General features: G+C 45.4%; 2 protein-coding genes across 2 annotated transcripts in view; both read left to right on the forward strand.

The window, feature by feature from the left end:
* kcnj16a (potassium inwardly rectifying channel subfamily J member 16a) overlaps positions 1–9,450 on the forward strand; it is a 41,804-nt gene extending 32,354 nt beyond the window's left edge. The window contains exons 2-6 of the mRNA XM_063221158.1: positions 2,734–2,884; positions 3,387–3,563; positions 7,330–7,677; positions 7,846–8,121; positions 8,571–9,450. Coding sequence (XP_063077228.1) covers positions 2,744–2,884; positions 3,387–3,563; positions 7,330–7,677; positions 7,846–8,121; positions 8,571–8,849 — 1,221 coding nt within the window. The 5' untranslated portion in view covers positions 2,734–2,743 and the 3' untranslated portion in view covers positions 8,850–9,450. The remainder of the gene's footprint in view (positions 1–2,733; positions 2,885–3,386; positions 3,564–7,329; positions 7,678–7,845; positions 8,122–8,570) is intronic.
* A 3,231-nt stretch (positions 9,451–12,681) lies between these two features.
* The window catches only part of kcnj2a (potassium inwardly rectifying channel subfamily J member 2a), a 6,536-nt gene continuing 4,217 nt past the window's right edge, over positions 12,682–15,000 (forward strand). Inside the window, exon 1 of the mRNA XM_063221777.1 lies at positions 12,682–12,892. The gene's annotated coding sequence lies outside the window, so the exon portion shown is untranslated. The remainder of the gene's footprint in view (positions 12,893–15,000) is intronic.

A 15,000-nucleotide genomic window follows, 5' to 3' on the forward strand; every position in this document is an offset into this window, starting at 1 on the left:
ATGAATGTGTCTTTGTATTCTCCGGTGTGTGTTTGTATGGTCCTGTGTGTGTGTGTGTGTGTGTGTGTGTGTGTGTGTGTGTGTGTGTGTGTGTGTGTGTGTGTGTGTGTGTGTGTGTGTGTGTGCGTGTGTGTGTTTGTGTGTGTGCATGTGTTGTGGAACCTGTGTATGCTCTGCCTCATCTGTGGAACCTTCCAGACAATTCCATCATAGCGCTTTTCAACAGGCTATCACACACTCTCACACACACACACACACACACACACACACACACACACACACACACACACACACACACACACACACACACACACACACACACACACACACACACGGCCCTGACCCCAATACCATTCGCATGCATCTCTGACAGGCTGAGGCCTTTCTTAACCCAAATGACCTTCCACTGACCCTCAGGCTGCCGATGCTGACCTATGACCTGTGTCAAAAAAGCTCTACTTGGTGACAAAGTGGCGATGGCGACATGTTTTAAAAAAGCTCCATTAGGTTGATTGATACATGCCATGTGTGTGTTTGTGTGTGTGCGTGTGTGCACGCTTGCACACCAGTTGCATACTGTATGTCACTGTGTGTCATGTGTGAGATCGTGGCATCCTATTTTAGAGGCGTTGCGTTGTGTTATGTTGTGTAGGGTGTAGTCCCCTAAAGGCTCTGTGACTCCACAACCATGTCCCATCTTGTCCTTTCCCCGTTGCGTTATTGTGAGGCCACTACCGTCCGCGAGTATATTTTTGGGTGGCCTGGAGATGGAGGTTTTGTCCCCAGAAATGCCGAGGGCGTTCGATCATCGGACGTGGAATGGGACGAAAAAGAACTGCAGTTCCGGAATGCCACGCTGACCTCCAAAAAAAAAAAAAAAGAAACAACCGCACGCAACAAACCCCGAAAGCAACAAGGCTTAAGCTTTGCACTGAACTGACCAAAACACTGCTGACTAACGCACCAGCAATGTGGGTGTTCGCAGCCGATCGCACGGCTATACTTAGCAGCAGTTGTGTGTTTACTAAGAAACTGAGCAATTATGGGCATGTTTTCCGACACCCACGCAAAGAAACAGAAGAAATAGGCAGAAGTGTGACAACTGCCAGAAAAGATCATAACAAATATTTGGATGACTAAAAGTGACACCACAGAATAGCTTTGACCTTGTCAACTTGACAATACAGTATAGGACTTCACCTCAAATTCACCTTGAGTGACAAGGCCTAATATTTTTGTGTTGCGGCCGGACGGCAATGCAACAGGTGTAACGGATTCATTTCACACGTGTTTAGTGTTAAAGGTGTGGTGTGTTATTGTTGCTTGCTTGAAAAGGAATTTTCCCTTGTGTCTCACACTTTCTAGCCTGTAATTGGACTCTGTAAGTCACGGAAGGAGGCTGACATAATGTAATATGTACATAATGTTGTAAACAAACGTAATCAATACCATTGGTGGCCACTGGCTTCGGCGAAATCGGTTTCTCATGTCTTCTGTTTTCCCCTCTTCTGTGTTCCGCCGATCTGGATATCATTTCTTTTTCTTTGTGATGCATCCAAGTTGAAAAGACTGTGAAATGCGAAATCCAAGCAATGATAATTTGGTTAGATTTGCGACAAATTGCTGGAAAATTCAGATTTGTTTGGGACATTTTTGTTTTGCAGTCAGCCGACAGGTTCTCACTCCAATATGCGTGTCCGTGTTCAAAATACCGGGCTGCGTTCCTCTCACACTGCCAGTTGGCAGCTGAAGAATGAATAAACTCCACACCTGAGCATGATCCACTGGGAGCTGGGAATGTCCTGAAGTGTAATCAAAATTAAAGGATGAACACTGAACAGAATTTTTTACAACAACACATTTGAAAACCGACTTGTGCGTATCTGACAATGAAGTGAAGGAACTTTAGAGTGTTGTTAATGCAGACATTAAAACATTTGTACACTGCAAATTAGAGATGCACCGGATCCTGATTTTTAGGATCCTGCCGGATACCGGATCCACTGCTTAAGATCCTGCCGGATCCGGAACCGGATACCGGATCCTACGAAAGGGTTGAAACACATAGCTAACTCGCACACGTGGGCCCTTTTTATTACGTTGGCGCAAACTATTTTTAAGACTCATTGGCTTACTACCACACTGCCTTCAACGGCCGCTTCCAAAGGGCTTTCACTCCATGCAGCGATTGGGGTTGTGAAAGACTGACTGAAAAGTCTAGGCTACGTAAAAAGTAGAGATGCCCCAGATCCTGATTTTTAGGTAACTGCCGGATACCGGATCCACTGCTTAAGATCCTGCCGGATCCGGATAGTCTGAAAAACCCTATTATCCTGCCGGATCCGGATCTTGGATCCTGTACATCTCTACTGCAAATACTCATATCGTACACCTGTCCAATACTGAGAGTAGAATATAGCCCTTGTGGTTGTGCTCTCCATTGCCAGTAACACACTGAGGAAGGCAGAAGTCACTCTGATCTGAAGACCACTGCCTCCCTAGCCATTAGGCCACGGCTGCCACATGGTGTTTGTGCTGTCTTCTAGGGGTGGTCCTACGGGTGGGCTGACAGGGCAATTGCCCGGGGACAGCACCATTGTGCAACTCCGCCCCCTAAGACATTGCAAAAAACACAGATTATTAGCGCTATTATTATTTCTATAGTCATTTCTATAGCTATTTCTGCATTATCTTTTTCATCAGCAGTCTTCTTCATGTGCCGTCTTCCTCCAGGTCTGCTACGATGAGTAGGCAGTACTCCACTGTGCAGCGGGATGACGCCATGAGTGTGCGCACAGAGTTTGGCTGGCCCTCCAGAAAGCGCCGCTATGTGCGGCAAGATGGCAGCTGCAACATGGCATTCCGCCACATCCCAGAGGAGTGGGTTCGTAACTTAACATTTTAGGTTTAATAAATGTATAATGTACATCATGTCTAACCGTTAAATCAAGTCTTAAGTTCACAGTAACACTTAAGAATAACCAACCCTAAAGAACCCTCATCATGAACCAAATATTTACAAATGTTTGTAAATGAGTTAGAACCGAACTATGACTACACAGTGAATTTTGACTTCTATTGGATGCGTTTTGTGTGTGTGTTCTGAATACTACTATATTCCGTGTTTTCCTTTGCAATTTGTAATTTGTAAAACATTTGTAAATGTGTTGTTAATTAGGTCATTGTTTATGAAATGTTTGTAATGCTTTTTAGAGGTAGTCATTCTAAAGTGTTATCAAGTTTTCTTTTGTTTCAGACATGTAAAAGTTTTATCGGTGTAACTTCGGTCTTTACCAGAGTTTTCGGTGCCGTTATGCAATAAATTCTGCAGAACCCAGCCATAAGATGTTTTGTCGCCCGAATGAATCACACTATTATTGAATCAGGTGCACTACGTGACGGACATCTTCACCACGCTGATCGAGACCCGCTGGCGCGTCATGCTCCTCGTCTTCGCGCTGTCCTACATCCTGTCCTGGCTCGGATTCGGGATCCTCTTCTATGTCATCGCACTCGCCCACAATGACCTCAAGGACCTGGACAATGAGCCCTGCATGTACGAGGTAACACAACGAGCTACATGTACGACGTATACAATACAATACAATATATAGTTGTATAGCACAATATCATAACTATACAGTTGACTCAAAGTGCTTTCAAATACACACACTCATACACATTCCCACACTCTAAGAAAATTTCCCTGCAAAATAGCGGCAGTTACTGGCAATTATATTTACCTGTAATTCTACTGTTATTTCACACCAAAAATCAAATACAGCTCATTGCTGTTTAATGTATCACAGTATATAACATTTTTTCAGCAGCAGTTGAACTGTTAAATAACAGTACTCTACAGAACGTTCACAGTATTAGTATTGTTAAACTAAAAGTGCTCTACAATATTTATGCAGTAGTATGAGTAAAGCAGTGGCGGCTGGTAGTCTGTCAAACAGGGGAGGCTGTTCAATTACAATATGTCCAGAACGCAAAAATAAAGGGGGGGGGGGGGGAATTTTGACACACATCTTACATTGGTCCTGAGCCACATATGGCCTCACACACTAAAGGACTCTTGTTGAAACAAATGTGTTAATCATTAATCATTATCCCCTTCTAGCCTATTCATAGGGAAATGTTTTTATTATTATTATTATTATCATTAGGCCTACCTCCGCCACATAATGATGTGATTTGGTTTGCCTTCGTTGTCTTTGTTCATTACTGGGTGCACGGCTTAACTTACCACTAGAGGTCGCAAAATCTTTAATTATTTACCAGACATTGCCAACACAGTAGGAAACAAGGACTCGCCACTCACGGGACTTGGCAGTTAACCAGTTGATAAGACACCACGAAAGCTCAAAAGAAACGGTTGTTCTTCCCTACCTTTTTCACCAAGTCAATATTAGGCAGTGCTCTGCTCTGCTCCTTGATATTCATTTTCTCCTCATAAGGACGACTGGAATTCGCCAGAATTTAATCCACAATGCTTGGCATTTTGCATAGCTCTCTAGCTTTCTTGCAAGCTAGCCCTAACGAAAAGTAGGCAACTTCAACTTTTGAATTGGGAGATTAAAAAGGATAAGGATAAGGACATGCCACTATTAAGACTTTATTCGCAACACTAGTGTCACTAGGTTTACAAGAATATGTACACAAAACTGGAGTACACCGCAATGAATAGCTTCCCCCCACTGGTTACCACGACGAAACTTCTCAGTCAAATTAATAACATATCCGCATTTCGAAATGAAATCAACTACTGTAGCCTACTGACACGGGGTTCACCCAATCACAAGTCGGAGCTCCAGTCTCCGGTCCCTCCCCCCTCCTCTCTCTTCTCCATTCACTCCCAGTGAGGCTCAGTCTCAAAATCAAAAAAATTTCACGGCAATAGCCAATGACCGTTTAGCATTTTGCCATTGAAAAATCATACAATCCCACATGCCATTGAAGTCCATTGAGACTCGACTCGCTTGCGTTGTCATGAGCGGAAAAAAACTCGTGCGAGCCTCGGGATCTTATAACAGATTAGTTTCATCTCTAAATTGAGCACATGCATTTTCTATGGAGCTGGGTCTGAAATAGCAATGTTATTAAGTTGTGTAAAGCATTAGTTTACATACTATTCTCCGTGATTTTGGACAGGAGGCGGCGCCTCCCTTGTACTCAAAGAGGAATCGCCTCTGGAGTAAAATAACAGTACATTTCAGTTAAAAAGTTGAATTGTACTGTGTGATGACAGGCAAATTATACTGGGTCATAGTTGTATTCATGAATATGGCCATGGCAACTTCCCACCCCACCCATCATTCTCCATAACTGTGGTACCCTGGCCATGTTACCACCCCACCCTCCCATCGTTCACCATGACTGGAGTGCCTTGAGCATGATACTATGGCGCTATGCTGTATTGAGAAAATGGTTTGCGGTGGTCCTTTGAAAGTGTGGGCATGAATAAAATTTCAGAGTACGCAGTGCTATGTTACAATGATAGTGCGCAAGGTGGGCTTTTTACTGTATCTCTTGATGAGCCAATGATGAATATAGCATTGGTCAGTCTTTAAAAAATTATTTTGCACCAAGTAGCACAGCAAACAAGCAGCACTACAAGCTAGCTCTCAAAGCAATGCCTAATTTGCAGCAGGCACATTATATGCAACAATGCCACAAATGATGCCACATACAGCAAGCTTTCACAAAGAGGAAAGTGTGCAAGCTTGTAGGCTAGCTTGTAGGCAACAAGCTAGCTTGCAGGCAACAAGCTAGCTTGCAGGCAACAAGCTAGCTTGCAGGCAACAAGCTAGCTTGCAGGCAACAAGCTAGCTTGCAGGCAACAACCTAGCTTGCAGGCAAGCAAGTGCTATGCTGTGCCATGCAGGCCAGCCAGCAGGCAGGCAAGCAACTGAAGTGTTGATAGTCCAGATTTATATACAGGTGCAAGAGCACCATGTGACCAGAGTCATCAGGCCCTTGGCAGGTGACGCCCGTAATTGAATAATGGCATAACAGCCCTACTCAGGTGAGGCCAGGCACTGATTAGCAGATTGGTTTAGATGGGGCTGCTTGTTGCAAGAGTGTTACAAGTTCTTAAAATGTTTCAGCCATTCACACTTTCATCACTATCAAAATGCATGTGCTACTCACACTTTGCTGCATCAAGCACTTTTTAAGTATTGTAGTTTCCTTAGAAATTGTTTCATCATGCTTGATAGTATCAGATAATCTTTAACCAGTCAGAATGACTTCAGTTCTTCAGGTGGTATGGAAGTTTGATGGTGATCACGGACAAGTGGAGGATGAATGGGTTTCAATGGTGCTGCCTAAAATAACTTGTTATTTTATAGAGATGCACCGGATCCGGTTCCGGTTCCGGATCCGTCAGGATAATAGAGTTTTTCACAGGATCCGGGTCCGGCAGGATCTTAAGCAGTGGATCCGGTATCCCGCATGTTACCTAAAAATCAGGGTCTGGTGCATGTCTAGTCTAGGCTTTTCAGTCTTTCACAACCCCAATCACTGCATGGAGTGAAATCCCTTTGGTAGCGGCTATTGCAGGCAGTGTGGCAATAAGCCAATGAGTCTAAAAAATAGTTTGCGCCAACGTAATAAAAAGGGCCCACGTGTGCGAGTAGACTATATGTTTCAACCCTTTTGTAGGATCCGGTATCCGGTTCCGGATCTGACAGGATCTTAAGCAGTGGATCTGGTATCCGGCAGGATCCTAAAAATCAGGATCCGGTGCATCTCTATTTTTTTCCACAACGGCGAATACTGCTATTGTGCAGTACTTACTGTTTATGCTCAACATGTGACTCAAAGTAATATTTTCACAGTAGTTGTCTGTTTTTTCGAAAAACATAGAATGCTGTTGCAGAATTGCCGTAAATAAACAGCTATTTGTTACAGTGCACATTCACAGTGTGAATTTCACACACCAGCTCTGGAGGCTGTGTAAATGAACTAAGTGGTCCTCTCGCTGGATCTGGCCACGATTACAGACAGGCTTTATTCAAGAAAGGTTTACGTGCACTATACATTTTACATTTCTTGAGCTATGTGGGACACAGGCCTGTTCACCTTCAGAGGTAAACAGCGAGTGAAAAATGGTATAAGCCTGTTTGATCTTAAATATGGCAAGTCTGTAGACTTTTTTGCTGGTGGCTCTGTGCTACAGTCTCTTTTGCACAGCATCCTCTAGACTAGAGAACTGGAGGGCAGCTACCTGGAACCCGAATTTCCCCTTGGGCATAAATTAAGTTTATATCAATCTATCAATCTATCTATCTATCTATCTATCTATCAATCTATCTATCTATCTAGGTGCGCAGCTTTACGGCAGCGTTCCTGTTCTCTCTGGAGACACAGACAACGATTGGCTACGGCTCACGTGGCATGTCGGAGACCTGCATGGTGGCCATCATTTTGGTAACCATCCAGGACGTCCTCTCCGCCTTCATCGACACCTTCGTTATCGGTATCGTTGTGGCCAAGATGGCGTCAGCGCGGAAACGGGCGCAGACGGTGGGCTTCACGAGCCACGCGGTCGTCAACCTGCGCGACGGACAGCTCTGTCTCTGCTGGCGCGTCGGAGACTTCCGGCACAACCACATGGTGGAGGGCACCGCTCACGCACAGATCATACGGCACACCGTACACACCACCGGCAAGGTGAGAGCTAATGCCATGTGGCAAGGTCAGTTAGTAGATATAAACGATGTGCAGTCATGGGTAAGTGGTTAGGGCGTCAGACATGTAGCCCAAAGGTTGCCGGTTCGACTCCCGACAGGCCAAGTTGGTGGGGGGAGAAAATAAAGTCTCTCTCTCTCTCTTTCCAAGGTGGACGTCACGTATCAAGACCTGCACATCCATGAGAGTAACATCCTGCTGACCATCCCCGTCACAGTGATGCATAAGATCGGCCCCGACAGCCCGCTGTACCGCATGAGCCTATTTGACCTGCGACGTGACTCCTTCGAGCTGGTGGTGTCCTTCACCTACACGGACGACTCCACGGGAATACTGCACCAGACGCGCACCTCCTACACGCCCGACGACATCCTCTGGGGACACGTCTTCCAGGAGATGATCCGAGTGTCTCGACGCAACTACAAGGTACAACACTACACTCACACACTCACACACACACATGCACGCACACACACACACAGACACACACACTCCTGCACGGCCAGCGACATCCTGTGGAGACACATAGCTCCTATGTGAGACTCGTATGATCTCTGCTCACACACACACACACACACACACACACACACACACACACACACACACACACACACACACAGACACACACACCCTCCTATGCCCCCTATGACATCCTGTGGAGACATGTCGCATGAGTGATATGCCAACGTGACTAATAATTATTTTCAGCAATGGTTCTTAACCTTTTTTTCTTAAAAAAAACCTTACCTATGCCCTAGGTAACCCCCCTCCCATTCTGTTGTATTCTATTCTAATCTATTCTATTTTAATCTACGTATTTTATTCTTATCTTTGATTTCAATGATTTAATGATGTCTTCTTGCCGGAACTTCAAGGTGGACTATGCACTCTTCAACCAGACGGGTAAAGTGCATGTGCCCGAGGTCAGCGCTGAGGAGTACCACCGTGCCAAGCACTCGCCGCGCCTCTCCTCCAGGAACCCCAGCCCCAGCCCACGCCTCTCCTCCAGGAGCCCCAGCCTGCGGCTGGCCAAAGTCATAGTGCCGCCACCGCCCGAGCTCAAGGTGGAACTGGTGATCGGGAACGAGAGCGAGACTGATGACAACAACAAGGCGGGAGGCAGCTCCTCTAGCATGCTCAAAGTGGAGGAGTAGTGATGAATGAATGAATGAATGAATGAATGAATGAATGAATTAATATATGGATGACAATGTGTCTTCCTCACGATCACAGAATGAAAAGGTGGAAGAATAATAATGAGTGCATGAATGAATGAATGAATGAATGAATGAATGAATGAATGAATGAATGAATGTGTGGAGACAGCCTGCCAAGTGTCTTCCGCATGATCAAGGATTAGGAAACCCAAAACAAAAACTGAGAATGTATGAATATTTATCAGTACTGTAACGTGGCTGTTGATGGGAAAGGGCTTGTGTTTGATGGGGTTGTTCTGTATACAGTAGCAGGCATCTGATCTACTATGCAGAAATCAGAGCCATCTGTATATGGAGAGTTGGGCTAATCCCATTGACCTCCGTGTTTCGTTAACAAAACACTTCAGGGAAAGACTGAAGTGTCCTTGAGCAAGGCACCTGACCTCACATTACTTCAGGGACTATAACGAATACCCTGTATGTGGATTTGGATAAAAGCATCAGCAAAGTGTAATGTCATGTAATGTGGTGTGGATCCCATGCCATCTCCAGCCATATTTTCTGTTACAAATTATTTGTGTTTAAAATGATGTTTGAATAATGCAATGTAGATTTCTGTAAAATAATAATAATATAAATAAATAAAGATTTGTGTTTCCCATGAAAGCGTCGTGTTTGGCTATAAAGAATTAATTGTGATGTCAACTCTCTCTGTTATATTGCACCAATCATTGTCATATTGTTTGCATGTCTCCAGGTTACCACACTGATAGGGTGAGAACAGCGAGGAATTTAAAGAGTCCCTAAGGAGTTTAGGAGCCAATATTACACAAGGTTCTTAGCTGCCAACATATGGCTACCATAGGAATTTAGGAGTCCAGCTTAAGCTCAAAATGATTGCCGTCCAATGGGAAAGTCATGCCCACTTGGGAGACCGGACTCTATCCCACTTTGTTGGATTTGTGAAACAAAGTATACTATATTACCAAAAGTACAGTATGCATACATACAGTATGCTTTATCTTGATTACCATAGTGAGGGACCTGGAGCTTCTTGTCAGTGACAAACAATGCCAAAGGTCAAAGGTTACTAATGCAGGGCTGGACTGGTAATCTGGCATACAGGGCATTTCCTCCGTGGCCCTCCGACAGTCAGAAAGTAACTGGGCCAGTAAGAAACTGGCCCCTGCCTGCTTCATAGTGTGTCGTTGAGGGCCAGTTTCTCAGTGTGGGCCACTGACAGCTTAGGAAGGGCCTGGGCCAGCCCGGGCCAGCCTGGGCCAGCCTGGGCCAGCCTGGGCCAGCCTGGGCCAGCCTGGGCCAGCCTGGGCCAGCCTGGGCCAGCCCGGGCCCCCTCCTCACCCAATACTTCCAATGTAATGAGGATCCAATTCTCGGGGCTCTCATTTCCTGGGCCCAGGACAGCAGACCTGTTTACACCCCTCCTCCGGCTTCCCTGCACATAGCGGTCAGTGAGGGGCCAGTCTGTCAGACCTTCATTGTGCAGTTTTTACTTGGGACTGAACAAGTGTTCATTGCCAAGTGTCACACAGTGACAAAACTGAACAGATGCCCAGCTGCCATCTGATGTACAGGTATGACACAAATCATGGACCTTGTGTAAATAATGCATTATTCTGATTTTGGTATTGCTAGCAACCCTATAATGACCAAAATATAGCCTACACCATTAAAAACGAGGCTCTTCTCAGTTGGGTTTACTGCAGAGACACTTAACCAGAAAATGAATACAGGCAACATTACATTAGGCCTTCCGGAACAATAAACTGTATTTAGGCCAAGTTGACTCTTATTTTTCAGAGTGGCTTTCAGCAAATTAGGGAGGCTACTGACACAATCCTTCAGGCTAGATGCCCCGATCAAAGGCAGATGAGTTCAGTCATGGCTCCGGATCGGATGCACTCTCCTCTCCCACCCACACTATTCCCCTACAGGCAGATGAACTGAACCTGCTACCCACCGAGCCCAAAACATTAGGCCAAAACATTAGGCCGCAGTCGCATAACTCCGGGCTGTGTGGAGTGCAGACACAAGTAAGTAGTGTGTCTGGGCTTCCTTTTCTTTCTTTCCTTCCTTTCTTTTCTTTTCTTTTCTTTTCTTTATCTGGCATGCATCTGGCTGGCTAGCGGTGGCCCCAATTCTGCGGCCCCTGGCAATAAGCCTCTGTTCTTTTTGTTGTGTCTGATACCTTAATAAACATGTAAATGATTACCAGAAGAACACGCTACATCTGGGTTACATATAAAAAATTATATTGGCGAGAAATTGTAAGGAAACATTACAAAGTTGTATTTTTCCCCCTGTCGTCGCCCTCACCAATTATGTGACTCGACTATGTTCACATGCTTCAAGGAAATATGAAATACTAGGACACACGCACACGGGCGTACACGCACACACACACACACGCACATACGCGCGCGCGCGCACACACACACACACACACACACACACACACACGCACACACACACACACACACACACACACACACACACACACACACACACACACACACACACACACACACACTTACATAGGTTTAAATAGCGACCAAGCTGCCGGAAACATGTGGCTATGTGGAATTACCGGAGGTCAGCGGCAGTGCCGGTGGTTTTCAGAGGCCTTCGGTGGTGCTGCAACTGAAATCACGCCACCTTGTGGACAAAATCCGGTGATGACCGCCCTCTCTTTCAAATTGGGCATAAAAAGTAAACACACAGTGTGAGCCCAGAAGTCACACTCAATGGCCCATACGAACACAGGCGCAATTATTTATAGAAACTCGGACTTTAAAAAGTAACAAAAATAAGCTTTTCGTAACAGGTTCACGGACAAAATCGGTTCTGGTCCATTAGTGAGCGATGTGTCACTGCGTCCGCATGCAGACACGCAGCTGCGAAGCGAAGGCTTGGCTGTGTGTTTCTCATGTCTCTGTGTGTCTCTTGAGAGAGGAACTTGGTAGAGCGGCTAGTTTCAGCAGTGGTTGAGACAGCCTGGATAAAACGTTTAAAAGAGAAAAGGACGCTGCCTATTTTAGGCGTTTTTCTGTTATAGTCAAAATAGTAATAAAAGCGTTGTCCCATTTACTTTGAGCAGCAAATATCTCCGCCAAATTAGATATGAAAGTTGAACATACAAACACCTCTGAGGATAAAACGATGCAGCCTACAGACACGGAATTGGGCAAGCGACATGCAACAAGTGTTCAACTTCGGCTGATGCAACCTTATCCACAAACTCCGCCAGAAAGACAATGATTAAGTCTGCGTCACAGACTATCTGGGGGACTCTGAAAGTAGCCTACACGAGGCCAGATGAGAAACTTCACAAGAAATCTGTCATAACGTGAACCAACGCAGCCATAACATCCAATAAACAGCCACTGGCACGCGCGTAACTAGATTGATGGTCTGTCAGAGCAGAGTCCATTGAGAAAAACACATCATATTGACTAAATGTAGGTAGGTGAATACAAATGTACACAGAGTCGCCTGTTTGCTCCACGCTGGTGGTCCACATCGCATCTCTCTTTGATTGCAAGTGTGTGGAAGAAATACGATTGAACCCTGACCAAAACATGCGCAGAGTTCCAAAACCGGGTTGAACCATCCTGAAGTTCACTGACTATTGACAGTGGATCAACACAACACATGTATTCAGTTTGGAATGACCAATTTTACTCTGTTATTAATTTTCCATAGATAATCATTTGACATCCATTCCAGTGCTCCTGCAGCTGATCTCTCCCTTCTCCCATTGGCTGGTTCATGTTCAGTGGGCGGGGAGGCACTTCTTTAAATGGCATTGGGGACCTCGGCCATCAAGCACACTGTCTAGCGCAGGCACGTCAGAACCGTCAGAACCATCCAAAAAGTTCCGTTAGTTTTCACTGGTATCAGGTTGGGAACAGTACGGCCGATATGAGAGGTCTCTAACACAAGCGCGGATAGCGGAGCGCAGCAACTGGTGGGATGCGATACTTCACAATGCCCCTTACTGATCTTCAAATGTAACACAGGTACGGCTGTCTTTCTAATACACACTGTCAAATGGTTTGTTATTTTCCTTGAGTACTTCAGATAGAATATTCTTTACAAAAGCAACGTATTCATTTTTATCATTTGACAACTTGGGCAGCGTGGATAAACTCGGTGGCGCATCCGGCGCGAAAACAACGGATTACGATTTTAAAGAAGGAAATGTAATTTGCTGCGTCAAATAACTTACTGTAAGATATAAAACCGCAATCTGGACATGTCCCTCTGTAGGCTAATCTGTGTGTGCGTTCAGTGAAGCGTCTAGGAAAACTGCCGGATGGATGCGCTCTGCAAAAGCTAGCTGAGGTCACGAGGAGCTTGGTTACCAAAGTACACACAGTGATGCCGGTAACTGGCCTGTTTTCAACCTTTAGTTCTGAACAGAGTCCTACCACCGGCATGGATATCAGTGGAAAAAAGTAGTCAAACGTTTGATAACTACTGCTGCAGTTTCTGTTCTCCGCACCTGTTCCCATTTGTCGTGCACATGACGCCGCTGGCCCGTGCCAGCCGTGCTGCTTGCGCCTTGTGTTGTCAATCAAATATTCCATTCACTCCGCAGTCTTTTTTTACTCTTCCAAGTTCGTCCTCAAAACCATTGAAATGACTTTGTTGGTAACGATTCTTGGCTTCAGGTCAACAAGGCTGTGCAAAACAATCTTTAATGATATTAAGACAAGGCAATTAAAGAAAAGACTGCAGCTGCAGGCTGATTGCTGATTTTTATGTCCATTTGGAATGAAAATGTGAATTGACTTGTGGCAAAATCACGAAACAAACTGGCAATAAGACCTTGTCTCAAATACTAAATGATATCCACAAAAATAGACGCGTTTTATGTGGCCGTTTCCCAGCATGCTTCCTAGAGCTGAATAACCAAAATAAACTGAAAACTTCAACGTGCTGTCGCATTCCAGGCTTTCAAAAGAACCGGCCTAAATGCGTTTCCAAATCGAGCAAACTGCCCGCTCCAGATCTGCCTGTATGGTTATTGCAGGTTAAAATGTGATAATTACCTTTAACAGGAACATAAACGCAGCGTTTTCACTTTATTAGTACTGTAGCAAGTCAGACAATAATAACAGTATGAGTGGGTTATAGGTCTGCATCAAATGTCATAGGAATCTGTTTGGCACCAGTTACTCCGCTTGTGCTGTGATTTCCAAATGTTCTGTTCTCACCTCGTAGCCTACAACCATGTGCCTTTTGAAAGGAGTAAGTCAGCAGCAACTAAAATATTTCTTCTGCAAGTGGTGTAATTTCATTTTCAGCGTCAAATGGCTGTGGAACGCAGGCAACACATGAACAACCAAGTCACTGCTGCACATTTGCAAGTCTTTTAAGGAGACGCCACACACACACACACACACACACACACACACACACACACACACACACACACACACACACACACACACACACACACACACACACACACACACACACACACACACACACACACACACACAGTCTCTCTCTCTCTCTGCCCATCTCATCTTCGTCTGCTTGCCTGCCCGTCTCATATTAATTTCTTGGTGACATACATTAATGCCTGGAATAGAGAGAAGGGCCAAAGACCCACAACAATACAGAATGTTCACGGCAGCGGTTGCTAGGAGCGCTGGAGTGCAGTTGCCGCCTCTGGTGCCCTAATGAGATGTGTTTTAGTGCAGCCAGGCAGGGATGGATCATGACCCCATGGGCCCCTGGGCCAGACAACAACAAAGGCCCCCCTCCATGGGTGTTGCTCATTTCCGTAAAGATTTAGGGGTTTAGAGGTGTTAGAGACCCTGTAATTGTTCGGGGTTCAGGTGTCTTTCCCTGAGAAATTTTGAAAATACAGTTGTTTAAAAGTGTGATTTTAACGCAAGATGAGAATGGAAATACAGAGGCTTGGGCTTCAGGCCCCCCTTGACTCTTGGGCCCTTGGGCCTGGGCCCGGTAGGCCCATGCAGTAATCCATCCTTGCAGCCTCTGGGCATCCTCTGTAGACCTGTATAATGCTGCAGAGAGCCCCGGGTCCCGCGGGGGTTAGCAGAGAGTCAACAAGCTCACTCTGGCTCTCATACGCTGCCTGCCTCACAGTGGA

This window comes from Engraulis encrasicolus, chromosome 17 (assembly GCF_034702125.1).
Source record: "Engraulis encrasicolus isolate BLACKSEA-1 chromosome 17, IST_EnEncr_1.0, whole genome shotgun sequence".
NCBI classification, from domain to species: domain Eukaryota; kingdom Metazoa; phylum Chordata; class Actinopteri; order Clupeiformes; family Engraulidae; genus Engraulis; species Engraulis encrasicolus.